Genomic DNA, 21,246 nt, shown 5'->3' with positions numbered 1-21,246 from the left:
TCTTAGGTTTAAACTATGAACAATTCACATCTCTGGTATGGATTTGGAGCAAGGAAGTCACCATCTTTCTAAGTGAGATTTTAGCAAAAACTAATATATGTGCCTTAGCTCGCTACCTTTAAAAGTGAGATCTTAAGTAAAATAATCGTTGTTTTTATCTCATTCAATACAAGAAATGTAAAATAAATAATATACATATTAGGTATTGTGGGTCTAACTAAAAGTATAGTAAGATCTCAATTCTCAAACCATTGAAGCGCAATGTGCATTAGGATCTTATGAGTGCATTAAATCATATGTGGCAGTACAAGTCTACACAAATTGAGTTAAGTCCTAAAATAAGATTTCTTATGAGTGTATTAAATCGTATGTGACATTAGAGATATTTTTAAAGTAAGAAAATGAAAGTAAAAAGTTGTAAAAGAAAAAGGGAAAATGAGGTGTGAAATTGAGAGGTGTTTCCTATCCTTTTCTTATTTTTTGTAGCATATCATGTTCATGAGGTCCCCACAAAAGAAAAAAACAAAACCAAAAAAGCAAATTAAAAAATCAATGCCAGAAAATGAAGCCATTCATTCATCATCCTTTCCTTTTCCATGGTCAATACTCACAAAACCCATCTAGTTTCTGACACCAATTAGCTTCTGTCACTGTTCCTGTTCCTCTTCTGTCACCACAGAATTGGAACACACTGAACAAAACAATTCAAATCACCACTCTCTCTGTGTGCATGTTCTGCTGCATCATCATCACCATCATCAACCATGGAAATGGTTCCATACTCTGACCCCAACACCACCACTCCAGCATGGCAGGACATGTTCCGATCCGCCTCCACCAGAAAGCCCGACCCCACCCCTGAGCCCCACGCGCCGCCTTCAATGAACCACGCGCAGTCTCGCTCATCCAACGCGCCGCCGAATCGCCCCGACGACGGCGACCCAGATGGGAAAAACACATTCTCCGGCGATCCCCAGGTGCGACTCGCTCTCTACATTGCGATGGCTCATGCGGGTCTTGGCTTCGCCATCTTCATCCTCTACACTGTGTCCAAGCTCTTGGATCAGTACCTGAGACCTCTTCAGTGGGCTGTGATATGCTCCATCCCTCTGAGAGGGATTCAGCAGACCCTCGTCGCCTTCTGGTCGGAACCCCTCATGTTGGGTCTCACGGAGACCGTTCTCGCCGTTCCTGTTGCGGTGTTCAGGGTCTTTGTTGGCACCCTCGTTGAGATTCGTGAGGCTTCTTTCAGGGTCATTCTCAGGAAACCCAAGCCTCAGACCAATCACCCTTCTAGGAAGCGTAGTGGGTTTTCCAATATGCTCCGGTTGCTTGTGTCTTTTGGGATGTTCATCATTGCTTATGAGAGGCTTGGTACTTTTGGTGCGCTATCTCTTCTTGGCTTGGGGTTTCTGTTCAGCTCTAAGAATGTGAATTCCACTTTGCACACTTTGTCTTCTTTGAGGACTAACAGCTTCAGGCGTAGTGCAATCAGTGCTTTCTTTACTAGAGGGGTGTTGAAGAAGTTGAAGACCCTTGTGGCTGTTGGGCTGATTGTTGGTATGATTTTGGGGTTTTTGACTGGGTTGATCTTTTTCTCTTATAAGATTGGTGTTGAAGGGAAAGATGCAGTGGTTTCTCTCAAATTGCATGTGGAAGAGAGCAATTATACTGAGAGAATTGGTGTTAAGCAATGGATGGAAGAGAATGATGTTGCTGGGATGGTGGATAGTTACACTACCAAGTTTTATGAGACTGTGTCTGATCAGATAGATGGGTTGGCTGTGCAGTACAACATGACTGAATTTGTGACTGGCATTAAGCATTTTGTGATATCTACACCTGCTAACTCTTCAGCTTCTTCAAGTGCTTTGATGGCCCCCTCACCCTACACACACAAGTTCGTGAGTTTGAAGACCCGGGTTAAGAACCGAGAATGGAGCCAGATTTATACAGAGCTCGATTCCCTTGTCCGGGAGCTTGTAATCACCCGCGAGGATTTAGTTGAGAAGGCAAAAGGGTTTGCCGTTAAAGGAATTGATGTGTCTCAGCGTGTGTTTGCTAGCAGTAGAACTGTGCTTGGAAGCAGTACCAAGTTTATGTTCTCCATTGCAAATTCCATAATCTCTGGAGCTGCAGAGGTTTTCAATTTTGTGTCTCAGTCAATGGTGTTCATTTGGGTTTTGTATTATCTCATCACATCAGAGTCTGGTGGAGTGACTGAACAAGTGATGCACATGCTTCCAATTTCAAAATCCACTAGGGTTAGGTGTGTTGAAGTTTTGGATAAAGCTATTTCAGGAGTGCTTTTGGCCACTGCTGAGATTGCATTCTTTCAGGGATGTCTTACTTGGCTTCTGTTTAGGTTGTACAAAATACATTTCGTGTACATGTCAACTATCCTTGCTTTCATGAGTCCTCTGCTGCCAATTTTTCCTTCTTGGCTTGCAACAATTCCAGCAGCTACACAACTAGTGCTTGAAGGAAGATATATACTGGCCATTATCTTGTCTGTTTTGCACCTTTTCCTCATGGATTATGGGGCATCAGAGATTCTGGAAGATGTGCCTGGGAATAGTGCATATCTTACTGGGCTGAGCATCATTGGGGGAATGACATTGTTCCCATCAGCTGTGGAGGTAAATTTCTACCCTCCTTGATTTGATTTTCTGATAATTCTTGAAAGTAATTTGTGTATCAATATCTCACTCTTGTTGCATCATGTTTCTCAAGGTTTCAACCCTTTTTGTTTCAGCATGTAACAATTCAGGGGATAGTGCATGTTTGGAAATAGTGCATATTTGAAAATCATTTCACAATTGGTTACCAGAATTGAATCAATTGATTTTATAAGGAAAAAGAAGCTGATCCAAACATGCATTTTATGTCAACTTGCTTCTCTTGAAGATTCTTGTTCTAAAATTTAGAATGGGTTTTACCTGCATAACTTGATTAAATTCTTTTCACTGAGCTTCCAAATGTGATGGCTTCTGTGCTGGCTTTCTAAACTTACAAGCTGTTTATTTATCATGTTTGGACTTTGTATGAGTCTCAGAGGCTTGCTTAGATGCATTCTCTTGTATCATATGACATTGTTAGATTGACTGAAGGGGTATGTTGTTCTGCAGGGTGCTATTATGGGTCCATTGATAACTACAGTGATGATTGCTTTGAAGGATTTGTATGCTGAATTTGTATTGGAAGAACCTAAGGACAAGGCTAAGCAGAAAACAAGCTAAGCTTCTACCTGTGTCTATAGAAGTATTTATTGGCAGTTGAAGTTTGTTGCAATTGCATTCACTCGTTGCCCTTGTTGGTGGAGTTTGCCATTAGATTGTGAGTTGCTCATAGTTATTTATATTTTTTCCTTTTTGATTTGTATCAATGGCTTATTATAATTGTAAGAAGTAGGACTGTTTTTCTTGTTTTTATCCATTTTTTAGGGGTCATCAAATATTTTCACTTGGTGGCAGTGTTTGTTAATTGTACACTTAGATCTGTATGTTATTCCTGTAACATTTTTTCTTATTCATTGTGTACCTAAAGAAAAGAAATAAATACTCATGCTTGTTGGAAATATTTATTACCTTGAGTTTTCTTGATTTTTTCCATTAAGATGAGTTTCACAAGCAAACATTAATGTTTTTTATTAACTATGCCAAGTTCGGGTGGTGATAAATATCTTCTTAGAGAGCAGGAAGTTAAAGACAGAACCTTCCAATTGACTATTTTTTCTTGTTTCTTTTCATGAAGTTAATAGGATGAAGAATCCTACCCAGGAAGTAGGAACTAATCAGTAGGGTTAGAGAAAATTAGGAAGTGTTGAATGAAGAGTGTGAACTACAACAATGACAGCAGCAGTAGCAGTGTATCACAAACAAAAGCAAGTAAAATTAGTGAGCTGAGTCGTGGAATAGATTCATTATCCTCGAGAGTTTTATTCGAGTGTTATCCCAAACTCTCCCCCATATTAAACAACCCCTTCATGTGTAAGCTCTAATATCAGAACTAGCGTGATCAATTTACAATATGTTTAGGAAAAGAAAGGAGAAGAAAAAAGGTTGCTGTGTTATGTATCTAGTATGCGAAAATAGGGTTGGTATTTATGGGCAAGGACTTGTGAATAACAAGATAGTGGGGAGATAAATGTTAGGTGACAAATATTTAATACTGGCAGGCAAGTCTTTAATTAGAGGATGCCAACACAATAAGCAAGAGTAATACTACAATTTAGGTGGACGGTGCACATATGAAAAATGTGTTTTTGTGGAAGCTACAAAAAGGAAAAACAGGTTCAGCAAAGAAAATCCTAAGACCCATATATCATTGGCACATGGGTGCAAATCCTAATTTGCAACCAACATAGCCCAATCTCATGTGCGTGAGACCTAACTTCTTACTAAACATTTTACCACCACAATGTGAAGTTTAATATATAAATCAAATTGACAATGTTGAAATACGGTTTTGCCTAGCGTGGGTCAGTTTCAAACCCACGGTGGATCAGTTCAACTTTTCACCATTGGATTTAATATTTTTTATTTGAACGGTCCAGATCAGCTAATAATAATAATAATTCATTAATTAAATATATATAACTTTACTAAAATACCCTTGTCTTTTCCAATGCTTCTTCAACCCCACTACCGTCCCTGAACCACTATGCTGCCACCGCCAATCTCCCTTAGCCTACCAGCACTGCCACCAGCCACCACCATCCTCAACAGCTCACCTCCGCCCCTCTCCGCCACCTTCGTTCAGCCACCACCATCGCAGGGCCAAAGCTACTCCTTCACAAATCCTTAACCACAAAAGTTTCCAGATCTGAGTCCCCAAGCATTCATGTGAAGACGCAGCAGCCTCCACCCACCTCGCTGATTTCTTTCTCCCTTCTCTGATGTGTGCCTCTGAATCTTCCTTCTCACCCTCTCTTTGGTGCTTCCACAAGTTAGGTTAATGGCATGATCAAGTTTGGATCAGGGGTCCACTTCCGCTTCCGGCGAACCCACCACCACCCGGAGCCTCCACCGAGACTTCCTCGTCGGATTTGTCACCTTCCATTATTGAAGCTTTGTTTTGAAAAAGAGAAGGCTTGAATCTTGGTCATTGTTGTGGAAGGCTGGGAAAAAAGTTCAGTCATTTTCATTATTTAAGCTGTTATGAACAAAAAATATTGAATTGTGTTCATTGTTGATGGATGGTTTGGAAAAATGTTCAATTTTTTTAATGATTGATGCTTTATTTTGAATAAAAAAGCTTGAATCTTGTTTATTGTTGGTGGAATTTGGTTGCTGCATGTTAAAAGAGGTGACGAAAAAGGGAACATTTGGGAACAAGCTTTTACCTTTACCTGATTGGTTCGTGTTTTTGCATCTGGTTTATGGTTTTCTATTCAATTTGCTTTCTGGGTATGCTGGAAAAATTGAGACATTCAGCTGATTGATGATTTAGTTAGATTATGTTGCTGAAGATGGTGTTGGTGGTGGCCACTCACCACTGCCACCGTGGGAAAAGCTCAAATCTAAGGTGAAGGAAAGCTCAAACTCGTTGAAGGAGAAAGAACTGGGTGGAGCGGCGAGGCTACGGTGGTGCTGCAGCGGCGAGGCTTGGTGCTGTCGGTGGTAAAAGATGAAGAAGAAAGAATTTGAGCGGAGGATAAACATGGAAAAAATTGAAGAATGAAGGTTATTTTTGTCTTTTTATAGGAATAGTAAAATTGAACCACCGTGGGTCAGTTTGAAACCGACCCACGCTAGGCGCAGCCGTTGAAATACTTACTACTTTTCCAACATGAAGAACAAATAAAATTGGGGAACAATTGCTCAATTTTCTGGTCTTTTTCATTCATTAGAATTAGAGTACATTTTATTGTTAGGGCAAATCTTTAATTTAAGGAGAACCATACAAATGACATCGTCCTACTCTTAGGAACATTTGAGAATGTAAACATTAACATAATTAAAGAAAAATAATTTGTCATAATGGAAAATAACTAGACATAATAATACTACGTTTGGGCCTGGTGTATATCACATTAGAAGGCCCATTAGGCCTATCAATATCCCCCTCCTTCTCTTAAAGGTGGATCGCTTGGCCCAAAAAAGAAGTACAAATGGGAAAATTGTGTTTCTTTTGTTTGAGAAAAATGGTAATCCTCACAAACATAACAATAATGTTTTATCCACCATTCATTTCCGCCTCCACCTTGGGAGTTAATGAAGGAATGAGAGAGAAATTAGTGATATGATATGTGATGTGACAGGAAATGCAGAGAGAGATAGAAAGAAAAATAGGTGGAAATGAGATGGAAGAAAAAATGAGGTGTGTATATATCATTACTCACATAAGACTTATCACATTTAACAAAAGGAACTTTGTTCTTTATAATATCAACACACTTGTTTGAAACATGACCAAGATGAAAATGTCAAAGTGTGGCAGAATCAACAGTAACTAAATTTACAAGTTTTGTAGTATGTGGTGAAGCTTTGATGTAGGAAGGCACCCTGAGCAGTAAAGTACGTGCATTATTAATATCAGCCAAACCAATCATCTTCAAAGAACTATTGTCCTGAAAATAACAATGAGGAGTCATTACAAGATAAACATGAAGACAATGTTGCAATGGGTAAGAGGTTGACGTTGATGGTAATTTGGACCATGAAGGACCATGGAAACAAGAATGAGTGGGTGACTTTTCTAATGGATGAAGGTAATATGGTGAAGTGGTGTCTTGAGATGGATCAAAATCTTTATTTTTGTCCATGAATGAACCTTGGAGGTTGTCTGGTAGCTGAGTAAGTTTGTGCAGGGAAGAAAAGAAGATGACTTATTTATTATTTTTAAATTAAGAGAGTTATATAATTAATATTATTTATATGATAAATAAATTATTAGTATATTATATTGATGCTACTTTGTCCTTTATAATTTTTTTTTTAAATTATCAAATCAAATACTATTTATTTAAAAAAAAAATAAAGTCATCCCCTCTACTTTCCTTAAGAACCTCCTCCCACCCAACCATGTAGACTTCAAACCCTTCAAATAAACAGTTTGGATAAAATAAAACCTGAAGAACATTTGGAAAACGGTTCTATTAATTGTTGCCTTTGTATACTATTTTTCTGAAAGTGATTGTTTTCCCTTGCAAGAAAACGGAGATGTCGATTATTAAACACGTTGCATGTGTCACCCGTTCAATAGGGTCCAATTAAAGTCAAATACGTTACATACAACCTAAACCATTTATTTTTTATGATGATTATAGTCGTCTTCTTCATCAAGCACAACCACTTAATAGGCAACATGCTTGCTATTTATATTGGTTTAGCTCGAGGTTGTATTCAACTTGTTCAAGTAACACACGTAGTCACGTACCCAACTTGTTTTAATTCCACTCATACCCTTTAATTTATTGTAATGTCGATATGTCCATGATATTGATGGATTAAATTTTTTAAGTAGATCCTTAAAAATTAACACCAAGTTGATTTGAATAGTAAATCATTAATCATTGTATAACAATGCATGAGACATGAATTCACATGCGTTCTAATTTGAAGTAGTGTCCTTGTATAAATAGAAAATGAAAAGATGAAGTACATTCTAAACGGTAAAATAGAAGAATAATTTTTTTTTGATAAGCATAATATTTTTACATACGTAAATTAACAAAATTAATTAGACTCCTTAATACGTGTTTTTCTTCTCTCTTCGAACAGGCAAATAAAAACGGAGATAGAAAAATTTAAAATTTATAATTAACAATTTTATTTTTTCTAAATTTGTATTGAAATTAACCATCTCAATATTTTGTTGCTAGTTAATTAGTGATTGAATTGTGAGTTGGTAATTGATATAATTCATATGGATATAGTCTTTAATTAAAAAATTTGAATTAATTGAGTGTAAGGGGGTGTAGCTCAATTGGTAGAGTCTTTACAACGCTTGTGAGTTAATCGCGGTTTGACTCCTCGCACCTCCACTTTTATTTCTAGATTCTTAATAATAACTCTTTAAAATAAAAAATTGTATTTCATAATTTTAAACTTGGACAGTTAAATATTTATTTTTTAAACTTAGACGGTTAAATAGGACTGTGGGGTATAAAATTAAAAATTGTATTTAATTTGTTTCTAGTTAATTAGTGATTGAATTGTGAGTTTCTAATTGATATAATTAAGATATAATTTTTAATTAACAAATTTTGAATTAATTTTATGGAAGGGGCAAGGGGGTGTAGCTGCTTATCAAAAAACAAATGGAAGGGGGTGTATCTCAATTGGTAGAGTCCTTAGAACGCTTATAAGTCAATTGAGGTTGGACTCCTCACCACCTCCACTTTTATTTTTAGACAGTTATTAAGAGCTCTGAGATATAAAATTGAAAATTCTAGTTAATAATTTTAAACTTTAGACAGTTAAATAGGACTGTGGGGTATAAAATTAAAAATTCTATTTAATTTGTTGCTAGTTAATTAGTGATTGAATTTTGAGTTGGTAATTGATATAATTCATGTGGATATAATCTTTAATTAAAAAATGTTGAATTAATTGAGTGTCAAGGGGGTGTAGCTCAATTGGTAGAGTCCTTACAACGCTAGTAAGCACATCGAGGTTCGACTCCTCGCACCTCCACTTTTATTTTAGATTCTTAATAAGAACTCTGAAATATAAAATTAAAAATTGTATTTTAATAATTTTACCTTGCTTTTCACTAGAAGTGGATCTATCAGAAGTCACTGGAAAAGAACAAACGGATGCACAATCGGCCAACAGACTTCATGAATCTTAGGAAACCAGTTATGATTTGATAGACTTTACCATATTCCAAAATCTTGCTGCTATGCCTTTGATTGCGTTTACATATTGTTTGACTTTTGAATTTTTTGCTACAACAAAATCTTTCACATACTATTAGAAATTGACAATTTTATTTACAAGAGGAAATGTAACACTCCCTTTAATATTGCTTTTTTTTTTAAAAAGTCACTATTGCTATTTGTTATTAAATATTAGCTTTAATTTTTTTTTATACAAAAGTAAAGAACGAAAAAAGAGAAAGGAAGTTAGACCCTCACGAACGAAGTGCCCATGAGGCCAGCCCTCAACAAATCAATGGAATGGAACCGTTTCGGCAAATGCAATGGAACCGTTTGTTACTTTCAAACCAAAACATTTAATAATTTTACTTTTTCTAAATTTAAAATTAAATTAATTCTCTACTTACTTTTTTTTTTTGGTACAGTTAATCATCTCCCTGTTGCTATTTAAATAGTGATTGGATTGTAGTTGGTAATTGATACGATTCCCTACGAAATTTTGAAAAAAACTTAGATCAAGTTTCATATCTCCATTTTATTAAGTTCTTTTTTTTTTGAAATAATTAAATTCTTTATTGAAACAATGATAAATTCACTTTATTTCTAAAAATAAATGATATTTAATTATTTATTAAGATTTAATTGTTAATTTTTTAAAAAATTAGTCACATAACTGAAGAACCGGATGGAATGAATATAAAGAACTTAATGTAAGTTTTATCCTATAATCTCTTATTCACTTTATTACTTGATAGCACTCTTTACACTTGCAGGTACGACAGTATGAGTGACAATATGAGCTCAGTTCGTTGGGCCAACCCGCTCACCAACATTTTCAAGTGGGCTGGACTAGGCTTGGTATGAAACCCACCAACTTGCTTAACCCGTCCGGTTTTAGCCTGCATATCGGCGGGTTAGGATAGACTGCGCCGCCGATATGGATATAATCTTTAATTAGAATATTTTGAATTAATTTATTGTCAAGGGGGTGTAGCTCAATTCGTAGAATCCTCACAACGCTTGCGAGACGTTTGAGGTTCGACTCCTCTCACCTCCATTTTTATTTTTATACAGTTAATTAGGAATTGTGAGGTATAAATGTGTTTACATTAACGACAACTACAGACTAACTTTTTTTTTTACTCACTTCAGACTTCAGGGGGAACAGGGTCGAGAGATTTGTGACTTCAAACTTCAGTTGCCTTGCTCCTAATTATATTGTGATCAATCTACATATGCCTTTTATTTATATATGATTAAATCTGATACCCTCATTGATTCAGAAAAATAAACACCCTTTTCACCTCTACCTTGATAAAATAGACAGAAAATAGAGAAATGCGTGATAAGATAGAAAATATTGAAAAAAATAGGAAGAAAAAAAAAAGATATGAAATTAGTGAAATTCGAATGAATCATAACTTAAAAAGAAAACATAAGATGCCTACTACACAAATAGGCAATGTTGAGTATAGTCCTTGTATTTTGTCGTGTCTGATGCTCTAAAGTATGACTCATACTCATAAGTACTTTGATCTCAATTTAGAACCTTCATTTATTTTGATTTGAAATTTTTCTAACGAATATAATAAGTTTGTGTAGTTTAGGTACAGAAGAAAAAATGATGCGTAAACGAAAGCTTTACGGAATAATGATACTATATATATTTTCCCCTTTTGATTCAATATTATTTGCAATCATTGCTTTAAAATATGATAAAACTTTGCCATCGTTTCAGGTAGGCCTACTTTCTATCATATTAATTAGGGGATGTTGACCTATTAAGCTTGATTGATCCCTGAGGTTTATTTGGCTGCCTGTAGTAGATATTCAAATATATAAAACGCTCCACTCTTAAACTTATTTTTACTATAATCAATTTCATCATTGTTAATTTCTTTAAGCATTTAATTTAAGATTCGATCATTGGACAGAGCGTATGAAAAATAATTTATTAGAAGAAACATACCCACTTAAATCTTATAGTTATCGACAGTAGACATACATTGAGAAAAAAAGCAATTTCATCAAGCTCAATTCTATTATATTTAAAAAGAGAGATTCAATTTATATGCATAGACAATATGACAATGTGAAGAGTTTTACACATGCATCCAATCACATATCTCCATCTTTTATTTTAAGTTGAAATTTAATTATGACATGGTCAATTAATAGACTATAACTAAATAACTGTGTAAATCTCTTTAGACTGTTTGTGCATAGTAATTAAACTCAAAAGAGTGGAGAGAACACAAAAATTATGTATGTTTTCACTCATTAATAACATTATTTAGGTACCGTTTGGAAACACAGCTTAATTAAGCGTTTATGACCATAAGCGCTTATCACATAAGCGCTTATTCATAACCTATTTTAAAATATTTATTGAAATAAATTGAAAATAAGCTCAAAACAGCTTATGGCCTTGCATAAGCTCTCCCAAACACTGACATAAGGGCTTATGTTATTAGATAAGCTCAAATAAGCTCTTTCAAGCAGACCTTAGTAAATATCTTACATACCCGATTCATTGTCCACAATAAAACTAACCAGCAAACAGTTGATTTAAGTTATACATGCTTTGATCACTCTTAGCAAATATTGAGATTGGAAAACACACCGTTAAGAGAGTTAGTCCCACGAGAATAAGACGTTAAAAACTTGAATAAAATCATCGCACCGAGATGACACATGTATTAGATAAAGAAGATAAAAGTCTTTATACATAGGCCCCGTGCGCACAACCACTATTTAACATATGCGTTTAAAATCGCTGTTAGATGTGAAGAGTAAAAAAATGTTTAATGGAAGTTTTTAACCGCAGTCAATAAACACGCAAATTTTGAAGCAATACATATAGCCCTCCAAAATTGCAAATTTTTTTTAAATACTCTGCAGATTGTAGTGGTCATAATTTAAATATGTCAATTAGTACTCACACGATTTTTCATATATAACAAACATTACTGAAAGGAAAACATACTCCAATTCTCCTTCAATTCACTTCAGTGTGCCCAATATTTTATCAAAAGAATTGTGTTAATAACAAAAGCTGATGTCGGTCTTCTCTTAAAATATCAAAACAGATAAACAACAAACTACCCCCACACAATACCCTGATGTGGCTAATATGCAAAATTGTAACACAATCATTCCTACGCATAAAAGGAGGGCCACACTTCTCTCATGAACAAATTGCTGGTTGGATTAGGTCGACAACCCTCACCACACCACAAAATCTCATTGTCCCCGCCAGAATTCAAATCAGTTTTTTTGATTCTTTCATCACATAAACAATGCAATTTTAGAGACCATGACATGATGGTATATATATCTACACAAACATTAGACCTTAGTAGTCTTACGTATGAGACAACCACTTTAAGTCTTATCCACTTGAATTCAAGGAGAGAAAAACTACTAAACTTTCATTTTCTTAAAATAAAAGATCTTTGCTTTAGTCCTAATCTCCTCAAAGCAAAGAGAGAGAAAGGAGGAAAATTGTGAAATTGAACTCACTTTGCTTTTTCAGCAACTCTTCCTTCATAGAAAATATAGCTATAGATGAAGTTGGCCAACGGTTAACTTCCCTCCAAATCTTCGAGTCTCTTACAATCAAAGCAAAGTTCAGCAGTCCATTCTTGGTCACCATCTGAGACTCAAACTTCACCTTCCTGACACATCCTCCATACCAATCTTCACCTTCATCCTTCTATATACACATACATATACCTTATATCCTCTGCTTCATATATAATTTCAAGTTCTCATGGCATAAAGTTTGTGTGTTTGTGAGGTTCAGAAATATTTGAAGCTGATTTCAATTGTTTATACTTGTGGGGTTGCTGAATCTTCTCCTCATGTGCCTTCAAGAGATCTATGTTATTTTGAATGAAATTTCTTGAATGGTTCTTTCCTTTAAATTATTCTCTCTAGAACTTCCACATAGGTTCTTTCCTTCCAATTCTTAATGGTAATTTTCAGCCTTAAGAATCAAACAAAGACTTGGTCTTAGCACACTTTTTTCAATTTTGAACAAATTCTGACCTGAATATCAAAAGGGGTATCCTCTCTTCAATTTCCACAAGTTTTTCAATTTCCAATGAGTTCTCCATGCCCATCAGAGCTATTGTTCAGTTCAAGCAGCACAGTTTCAATTCCTTCAAATTCTGCATCAGAAAACAACATGGGCAGTGTCCAATTAAACAGGCCTTCCTCACCTTCAATTATGACAAGGGTGGCCATGAGAGCCTCTAGATCAAGATGGTTCACCTTCTTGAGAAGAGTTTTCCATTACCAGAATGGACCAAGGTCTGATCTTGGCTCCAACCCTTTCAATTCCAGCACTTGGATGATGCTGGAATTGATTGCTCTGATGGTGCAGATAACCAGCACAACTTTCACCTTAGCAATTTCAAAGAGTGAGAAGCCTATTTGGCCAATGAGGATTTGGATAGCAGGTTATGACATAGGTTGTGTACTTAATTTGTTGCTTCTTTGTGGCCGCTACCATCAGCTTCATGTGACTCATGATGGCCTTTCTGATATGGAGCAGCAGAGTAACAATGAAGAAACCAGGTACCTATATATGCTTATTCACTTCAAGAACTCCCTTTTAGTCATTTTATCATATATTTGGAGTGCTAATAAATAAGTTAGAATTTATAAGGTGCTCATTGTGCTGAAATCTTTGACCTAGTAGAAAGTATAGACACCATTGAGTTTTTGGCAGAATACAACTTTGAGATAGAATCTTCAAAATTCAATAATTATCTTCTTGAACTTGAATTGATTACTATAGTATTTCAAATTTTCAACAAAGAGACAAGGGAATGTTGTAGAGAAAATTGTGCTGTAACTGTATGTGGGCCTAGGTGCCCCCACATGGCCTACATGGGAAAGGGAGAGTAGGATAAAACATGAGAAGGTGGAGGAACCAAATTGCATGATTCTTTTGTTTTTTCTTTCATTTTATTAAAAAGAATGTTTTATCTTTCCTTTAAAAATGGGTAATTTTCAATTAAAAAGAAAAATGAAGCAGGAAAATCATTTATATTAAAGAATCATGATTACATGATTCAGGTTTTGAGGGAAAAGATAGTAAGAAAAAGAAGAGTGATGCTTTCTCACTAAAACAAAGGATAAATTTTTACTTGTTAGTCTATTAGTATCATTTTTAAGGCCAGCTCAACCCCAAATAAAATTTGATTGATTTGGGACAGTGTTTTTTCCTAATTGGGCTTACCCATGTCTGCTTTTATAGGGTGACTAATGAAATACTACTCCATTTGTTTGATTGAAATGAGTTGCTCCAAATCAATTAATGATGTTTTGTTCAATTCATACATACTTGAATTTTCTTACGTAAGGTCACAACTTCGAGTATGTGTATGAAAATAACCTCAATGGGAGAATTAGCCACACAAAAATGTGATTGTTTCTCTTGCTCTCTGAAGAGGATATACTAAGAAGTTTCTCCAATAGACAAATTCTGAAAATTTAAACTAACAACGAAAAGAATCATTACTAAAAAGTTCAATAAAGAATTGTCATATTTAATCATAATTCAAAGTAAATTGTTGAACAAATTAAACAGCTAAAAATCACTAATCCATTCAACCTTTTTGTTGCAATTCAATTTTAAGAAAGTACTAATATAATTAATTTCCTTTGTACCACAGTGTATACAGGAGCTCACCTTTGATGATGAAATGCAGAAGCTCACTGGAACTTTTCTTTGCCATATGGTTTGTAATGGGAAATGTTTGGGCATTTGACTCACGTTTTGGATCATTCCAACAAGCTCCAAAGCTCCAAATCCTCTGCATCATCCTTCTTGCTTGGAATGCAATCTGCTACTCTTTCCCTTTTCTGCTGTTTCTTCTCCTCTGCTGTTGCGTGCCACTAGTTAGCACCCTCCTCGGATACAACATGAACATGGGTTCCTCTGCTAGAGGTGCCTCTGAGGATCAAATCTCACAACTTGCCAGCTGGAAATTTAAAGCTGCTCATGCCAACTTAGACCTCAGCAATGATGACCCTCAAAGCAGTGAAAGATTGATCAATGAAGATCCTGTAAGTGATAACTATTATTAACAGAATCACTAATGTTTTGATTACATATGCTGCTATATATGCATACACTTCCAATATTATTTCACCACTTGTGAAATCTAATTAGATGTCTTTACAACAATGTGCATTGTTAGAATTTAGATTATCTGCGGGTCTGGTAAATCTTAAATTGCACAGTTAAAGGAATTTGTGTCGTTTCATTTCAAACGGCTCAAATTTTGAGCTTATATATGTCATCCATCCGATCTTTATAAAACATGTAGTTATTCGATCTTGATCAAACGACTCAATTCTCTGACAGTGTGAATTTAGGATGGGTCTGATTGCATAAATCTGAATCCGCATATTTATTGATATGTATTTTTTATACATAAGGAATTTTACCCCGTTTAATTGAAAGTTCGTGAATTAGATTAGGTTTGTGTTAATGTGAACCAGCTTTCACCCCATGGAAGCCAGCAGTGTTTAGGAATGTGTGCTTTTGTGATGGAATATGTGCTAATGTGATTCAAACGGAAAAAAAACAAACATGTCCTAATTAATTTCACATTTTATACAAAGTTATTATGTCTGATTTCATGGTTTATAACTTTATATTATATATTCTGTACATAATTTTATATTGAACTGATAAGTTTGTGGGTGTGGTGACAGGAGTGTTGCATTTGCTTAGCCAAGTACAAAGACAAGGAAGAAGTTAGGCAACTGCCCTGTTCCCATTTGTTCCACCAAAAATGTGTGGATCAATGGCTAAAGATTATATCATGCTGTCCTCTTTGTAAACAAGGATTACAAAGATAGCAACATGACAACTCAGACATTAATCTTATCTGATATATAATATATACACACTCCAAAGATATATTTTTTTCTTTTTCACTTTGGTTACATGAGTGACTGTACATGTACGGAAGATGTCACCAGTAACCAAAACTACACAATTGAATACTTGGTTCATAGGAGTGAATCCCATTAAATCTGATATTAGTGGATTGCATCTCCAAAAGTTTTTCTTTTCCTGTGAATTGCTTGCACTAGATTTTATTATCCTTTTCTTAACTATTGTAAGGTGAGTTTCACTGTATGGAATAATGAAGTAAATTTTTGTATTTGCTCCTTCATTGTTATATATTAACACTCCCACTTTGTAATACGGTTACCATTTAAATTCAACAAACTAGTAACTTTCCTGTGTGTTATCATGAAAATATACTAAGTGTGAAAAATTATGAGGAAGAGAAGAGTAGAGATAGAGATTTGTGAAATTATGAACTCATCTAATACAATGGTCATTTTGACCTAAAAAGACAAGTCTCTGTTCATGTTTTTGGACCTGAATTTAGGGAAATGCTAAGTTGCATTTGGATCCGATTCTGGAGAGACATTAGACCATGTTGTTGACTTATAAAACTACACAAGAACAAGGTCAAAATTTTCATATTTTCTCAAAAAATGACTTAGTTAGAATCCACTTCGTTGAAATGATATGATTAAAGCAAAAAATGTCCAAGTTAAGGACTACATTGTCGACTCAAATTCGGAGGGCGTCAGAGCATTGTTTTTCCCAAATTTAACTACGTTAAAAAATCATCAAATAGAGAGGTTCCTAAAAGGTTTAAAAGATGTCAATTGGGCTTTGTCCTGCCATCTTAATAAAAGGTTTTTTTTATTAAGATTGACACTTCTTGTTTGTCTTCCTTGACAGTTTGGGACGTACTTCTGGAGGGTCTTTTCAGTTAACGTGAGACTTTAGTAAAATATTGAATTAAGATGGATGATAAAAATAAGTTGACTCGAGAGAATCCAAATTTAAGGTCATGCTAACTCACCCTCATCAAATCAAAGAGGGTGCAAAGATCAACATTGGCGCAATTAGCATCCCAAGCATCGAGGTCCGGGTGGTCCTGGTTGTGTGTGTGCATGTTGCAGTAGTCAACAACCTTGGAGAGGGTGGCGCTATCTATGTCCATCACCGGAATCTTGTCATACTGAAGCACCCGATCTCGAGCATGTTCTTGATGGTTTTCGCTTGGAGCATGACCTCCTCCTCTACTATGAAGATGTTCTTTTAGTCCGAACTCCATATTACTATCTTCTTCCACGTCTCCATTCTCAACTCTTCATCGATCGATTAAATATCAATGAGCACAAGATTGATGAGAAAGAGTGTAAGTTCAAGTATGGAAGGAAGGAAGGGGCTTTGTACTCTATATATATGTGAATTTGTGTGCTCTCGATCAAGGTGTTAAAACTAACTTACAATCTCCTATAGATTTGATTGAAACTAGATTGTGGTATTACCAAAATCTAAGATGGAGATACGGCTATTATTTATCTTAATTTTTACAGATAAAATCACCGGATCCTTTTTCACAGTTAATTTAAAACTCAAACGGTTAAATTCCCAGTTAATATATAGTCATTGTTTGTTGGTACAGATTAATATATAGTCATCCTTCATCTGCCATGTCAATTATGACTCATTCACACAGTTTTTATTAGATTATGTTGCTTTACATTTTTTTGAAAAGAAAAAAATATTTTCTTTTCAAAAAAAATATTGCTTTACATTTAATTTTTTATGTCTTAGGGCAGTTTAATCTTTTATTCAGTAATTATTGATGGTGCCTACTAGAGTGATAAGAATATTCTTTAGATTGATGGTCAAAATTGAATTTCTACTAAAATGGTATAATTGTAATACCACCATAATGACCTTCCCCATCCCCCAGCAGATGGCCGCCATTACCACCGTCGCCGCCATAAGTCACCACCCCATCTGAACCAGCAACAACCTCTTCAGACAACCCACGATGATTCCTCTACTGCTGCTTCTCTGAGCGCTTCCTCCTCGCCTCCATTCTCCTCAGCGTCTGCAACTCCTTCCTCTTCCTTTACTCCTCCTCTGTCTCCGCCGGAAGGAAGAGGAAGTCGTTCCCTATCGCCGTCGCAGGCACCCATATCCTTTGCTCGTGAGCTCCACCAGCTGATCCATGATCAAATCCGATTCCCTGCAAATCAGAAGCTCATCCTCCTTTTTCATCAAATCTCTCACCTGCGCAAATTGGAATCCGGATTCAGTTATTTCACCAAAGGAATCCAAATTCAGTTGGACATTCGATTACCTTGAAGATGAGGCTCTTGCCGATCTTCCCAGCGGGGTGGTTGGTGGTGTACTCGTCCTTGGTGAGGTTCCAGGCGACCATGAGGGCGATGGCGACGATATCGCCGAAAACCATATGAATCGAGAAGGAGAGGAGGTCGGAGACGATATAGCGGAGGAGGTCGTCCATGACAATCATGCGGTTTTCTAATTCAGAATCCATTTTCTTGATTCTTGAAGATCTCACACGTTTCCTCTACGCTCATCCCTTTGATAATGTTGGCTAAAGCTGAGAGTAAAAGATCCACAAGACTCTCAATGCTAAGGTAGTTTGCTGCCTGAAAATTTATAGAAAAAGAAGGAATCAAATACCCCAAATTGAAAGATTAAAATGCCAAGAAATTTTAACATACTAAAACAAGCTGATCAAAACATTTAGGCACAAGTCAAGGTTTAAATCAAAGAAAAAAAGAATTAAAGTCTTGATACTTAACCATTATTTTATTGATCTATATTTCTAGTTAATATATATAAGACTTCAATAAAATACTGAATAAAGAGAGACAATAAAAATAAGTTTGACTCAGAGAGAATGATTCAAATTTAAGGTCAAGGTCGCTCACCTTCATTAAGTCGAAGAGGGTGCAGGGGTCAACATTGACGAAATTAGCATCCCAAGCGGGGAGGTCAGGGTGGTCCTTGTTGAGTGCGTGCATGTTGCAGTAGTCGACAACCTTAGAGAGGGTGGCGCTATCCACGTCCATCACCGGAATCTTGTCATTACTGAAGCAACCGTTCTCAAGCATGTTCTTGATGGTTTTCGATTGGAGCATGGCCTCCTTCTTCACTATGAAGATGTTCTTTTTGTCCGAGCTCCACATTACTATCTTCTTCCAAGTCTCCATTCTCAAGTCTTGATCAATTAAAGATGAGCACAAGATTGATGAAAAAGAGTGTAAATTCAAGAAAGGGGCTTTGTACTCTATATATATGAATTTGTCTGCTCTTGATCGGGGTGTGAAAACTAAACTAACTTACAATCTCTATTGATTTGATTAGAACTAGATTGTGATATTGTCTATCGCAATCTAAGATATGGATACGCCTATAATTTATCTTTTTGAAAAAGATAAAATCATCCACGTCAAAAATAAAAAGATAAAATCATCGGATCTTTTCTCACATTTAATTTAATTAAAACTCTAACAGTTAAATTGTCAGCTAATAGTTAATAGTCAGATGCTTTCTTGGTACAAAATTATTGCTGTCATTTTTTTCTCAATCTTTTAATGATAATTCTTTAAAATAAAATCTTTTAATGATAATTTATAATATAATTTTTACAATTTGATTTTAGGAAAAAGTTTTCTTTGCCAAGCTTGGGAGCCATTCTCTTGCCCAAGTAGTCCCTTAGATTCTTTCTCTTGTTTTGTTATTATCTTCCGCATAAAAATAAAAAAATAAAATTTTAATCCACACTCCATTTTATATTTAAATGAAGTGTAGAGAAATATATGAAAAAAGAAAAAGAAAATATCGATGTAATTAGTGATATAATTGAAGAAAATAAGAGATTAAAAAATGAGGTGTAAATAAAGTGGAAAATGATAAAAATGTAAATGAATTATTATCTCTAATTTTAATTTTAAATTTATTTGCAAAAGTTTTGAATTGAATATGATTAGTATTTTTTTTTAATTATAAATAATATGAATAGTATTTATTTAAACAAGAAAAATAATCAACAAAATTAATAACTCACGTTAATTCAACTCTATATCTTAAATGTTTTTTTTATAGGCAAATGTTAGTGATTAGTTGTTAGTAAGTTAGAAAATTCCTTTAAAATTCTCTTCCAGGATTCGAACCCTGAATCTTCCCCTCCCCAACCCTTATGTCCCCTAGCTCTTACCACTTGCGCAAAGTTTTGGAGGGCTAAGTTTTTTATTATTAATTTCTTACGTCCTCTCAAATTATGTTACCATTATTTGTTTTCTCATTCAAATTAATTATAATGTGAACATGACACACAATGGGTGGCGGAGGGGATGGATACATGCTACTGCCATGCCCTTCCTCTAAGCTTTTTCAATTTTGTTTTCGTATTTTTCTAGTTAGCCCAAAGCTCAAATCTATCTATCTATCTATCTATCTATCTATCTATATAAATGGAGAGTTTTTGCAGTCTTGAGGGTAAATATGTCAATTAATAAATTATTGTACATGAAATAGATTTTGTATATGGGTAATTCAGTAAATCCAAATATAATTAGCCAGTGATTAATCTTGGCCCTCTGTTCCTTTCAATCTTGGCCATCAGTTTTTTTATGTTTCTTTTGTGTTGAGACTTTTCTTATTCTTTCCCACTTGAAAAGTCACTCTCACATTCTCTCCCCTTTCTCTAAAGACACTGTTTCAAACCACAATTAATAATTAATATGAATTCATGGGCTGCATTCAACTAAGAAATCCAATCATCATTGTTGTGGTTATAGCAAAAGTGGCAGATATTTTCATCTTCCATCAGGTAAGAATTTTATAAATCTGAATTCTCTTCTCTTTTCATTTACTTATTTCATCCAATTTCTTCACTTCATTAGTTTCTCATGCTATGTTCTTCTCAATCATCGTCTACTACTTCGGTAAGAACCATTCATTCTGAGTCTTTCACTGCATTTTCACTTCAACATATTGATTTCTCCCACAATTTCACTTTCTATTCTGTTATCATGCGGCATGCATGCTTCGATTTGTCCTCTTTCGCTCCGGTAAAAATCATCTGCTACCAACGTTGTGCGCATCACTACTTCCGCCTTGGATTTCTTACTCCGTCGCAGCTGGGTTCATAACAGTGTTGGGTTTCTTCATCGACCTTGGGTTCATTGTTGTTCGTTGGATTGATGTCTGCCGCTGATGCTATCTCTAATATGGACCTGTAGTTTCTTTGCCACTGTTTTGCGCTGATAAAATCTTCTTCTTCATTTTTCAATGTCTTATTCAATCATTGGTTTTTTCTTTGTGCTTTGGGTTGCATGTTTTCTTTGATTTCCATTCTATCTCTTAACACAATTTTTTTTTTTTGTGAATTTCCTAACTCTGCAGATTTAATGAGAAAAATGGGTTTTGTTAACAATAAGGTAAGCTCTCTTTTCTTATGTATGATGTTATATATGTCTATGTTACTGTGTGCAAAAAAGAAACCATGAATGTTGGGTTCGAAATCAATGAGAGGCCATTGAAA

The 21,246-nt window shown here is 35.2% G+C and overlaps 3 protein-coding genes across 3 annotated transcripts; 2 read left to right on the top strand and 1 right to left on the bottom strand.

The window, feature by feature from the left end:
- The first annotated feature begins 561 nt into the window (after nucleotides 1–561).
- LOC130722767 (uncharacterized) lies at nucleotides 562–3,579 on the top strand. Its single transcript, XM_057573600.1, has 2 exons — nucleotides 562–2,639; nucleotides 3,129–3,579. Exons 1-2 carry the CDS (start codon nucleotides 765–767, stop codon nucleotides 3,237–3,239), a joined length of 1,986 nt encoding a protein of 661 aa, XP_057429583.1. The 5' UTR covers nucleotides 562–764; the 3' UTR covers nucleotides 3,240–3,579.
- An 8,612-nt stretch (nucleotides 3,580–12,191) lies between these two features.
- Nucleotides 12,192–16,011, top strand: LOC130722424 (E3 ubiquitin-protein ligase At4g11680). Its single transcript, XM_057573144.1, has 3 exons — nucleotides 12,192–13,405; nucleotides 14,509–14,902; nucleotides 15,557–16,011. The coding sequence occupies exons 1-3, from the start codon at nucleotides 12,930–12,932 to the stop codon at nucleotides 15,701–15,703; spliced, it is 1,017 nt and encodes a 338-aa protein (XP_057429127.1). The 5' UTR covers nucleotides 12,192–12,929; the 3' UTR covers nucleotides 15,704–16,011.
- A 1,364-nt stretch (nucleotides 16,012–17,375) lies between these two features.
- Nucleotides 17,376–18,437, bottom strand: LOC130722425 (probable arabinose 5-phosphate isomerase). The gene is made up of 2 exons (XM_057573145.1): nucleotides 18,028–18,437; nucleotides 17,376–17,957 (listed from the first exon to the last, which is right to left on the bottom strand). Exons 1-2 carry the CDS (start codon nucleotides 18,226–18,228, stop codon nucleotides 17,841–17,843), a joined length of 318 nt encoding a protein of 105 aa, XP_057429128.1. The 5' UTR covers nucleotides 18,229–18,437; the 3' UTR covers nucleotides 17,376–17,840.
- Between the last annotated feature and the right edge of the window lie 2,809 nt (nucleotides 18,438–21,246).

Source organism: Lotus japonicus, chromosome 6, assembly GCF_012489685.1.
Source record: "Lotus japonicus ecotype B-129 chromosome 6, LjGifu_v1.2".
NCBI lineage: Eukaryota > Viridiplantae > Streptophyta > Magnoliopsida > Fabales > Fabaceae > Lotus > Lotus japonicus.
This window is presented reverse-complemented; position numbering and strand designations above follow the sequence as displayed.

What these genes read in the sequence shown, in the direction of transcription:
- LOC130722767 (XM_057573600.1), top strand. Translation starts at nt 765, where the DNA reads ATGGAAATGGTTCCATACTCTGACCCCAACACCACCACTCCAGCATGG. An exon ending in TGTTCCCATCAGCTGTGGAG is followed by an intron (nt 2,640 to 3,128) that starts GTAAATTTCTAC and finishes GTTGTTCTGCAG; the next exon opens with GGTGCTATTATGGGTCCATT.
- LOC130722424 (XM_057573144.1), top strand. Translation starts at nt 12,930, where the DNA reads ATGAGTTCTCCATGCCCATCAGAGCTATTGTTCAGTTCAAGCAGCACA. An exon ending in AGTAACAATGAAGAAACCAG is followed by an intron (nt 13,406 to 14,508) that starts GTACCTATATAT and finishes TTTGTACCACAG; the next exon opens with TGTATACAGGAGCTCACCTT. An exon ending in GATTGATCAATGAAGATCCT is followed by an intron (nt 14,903 to 15,556) that starts GTAAGTGATAAC and finishes GTGTGGTGACAG; the next exon opens with GAGTGTTGCATTTGCTTAGC.
- LOC130722425 (XM_057573145.1), bottom strand. Translation starts at nt 18,228, where the DNA reads ATGGATTCTGAATTAGAAAACCGCATGATTGTCATGGACGACCTCCTC. An exon ending in GCAAGAGCCTCATCTTCAAG is followed by an intron (nt 17,958 to 18,027) that starts GTAATCGAATGT and finishes CAATTTGCGCAG; the next exon opens with GTGAGAGATTTGATGAAAAA.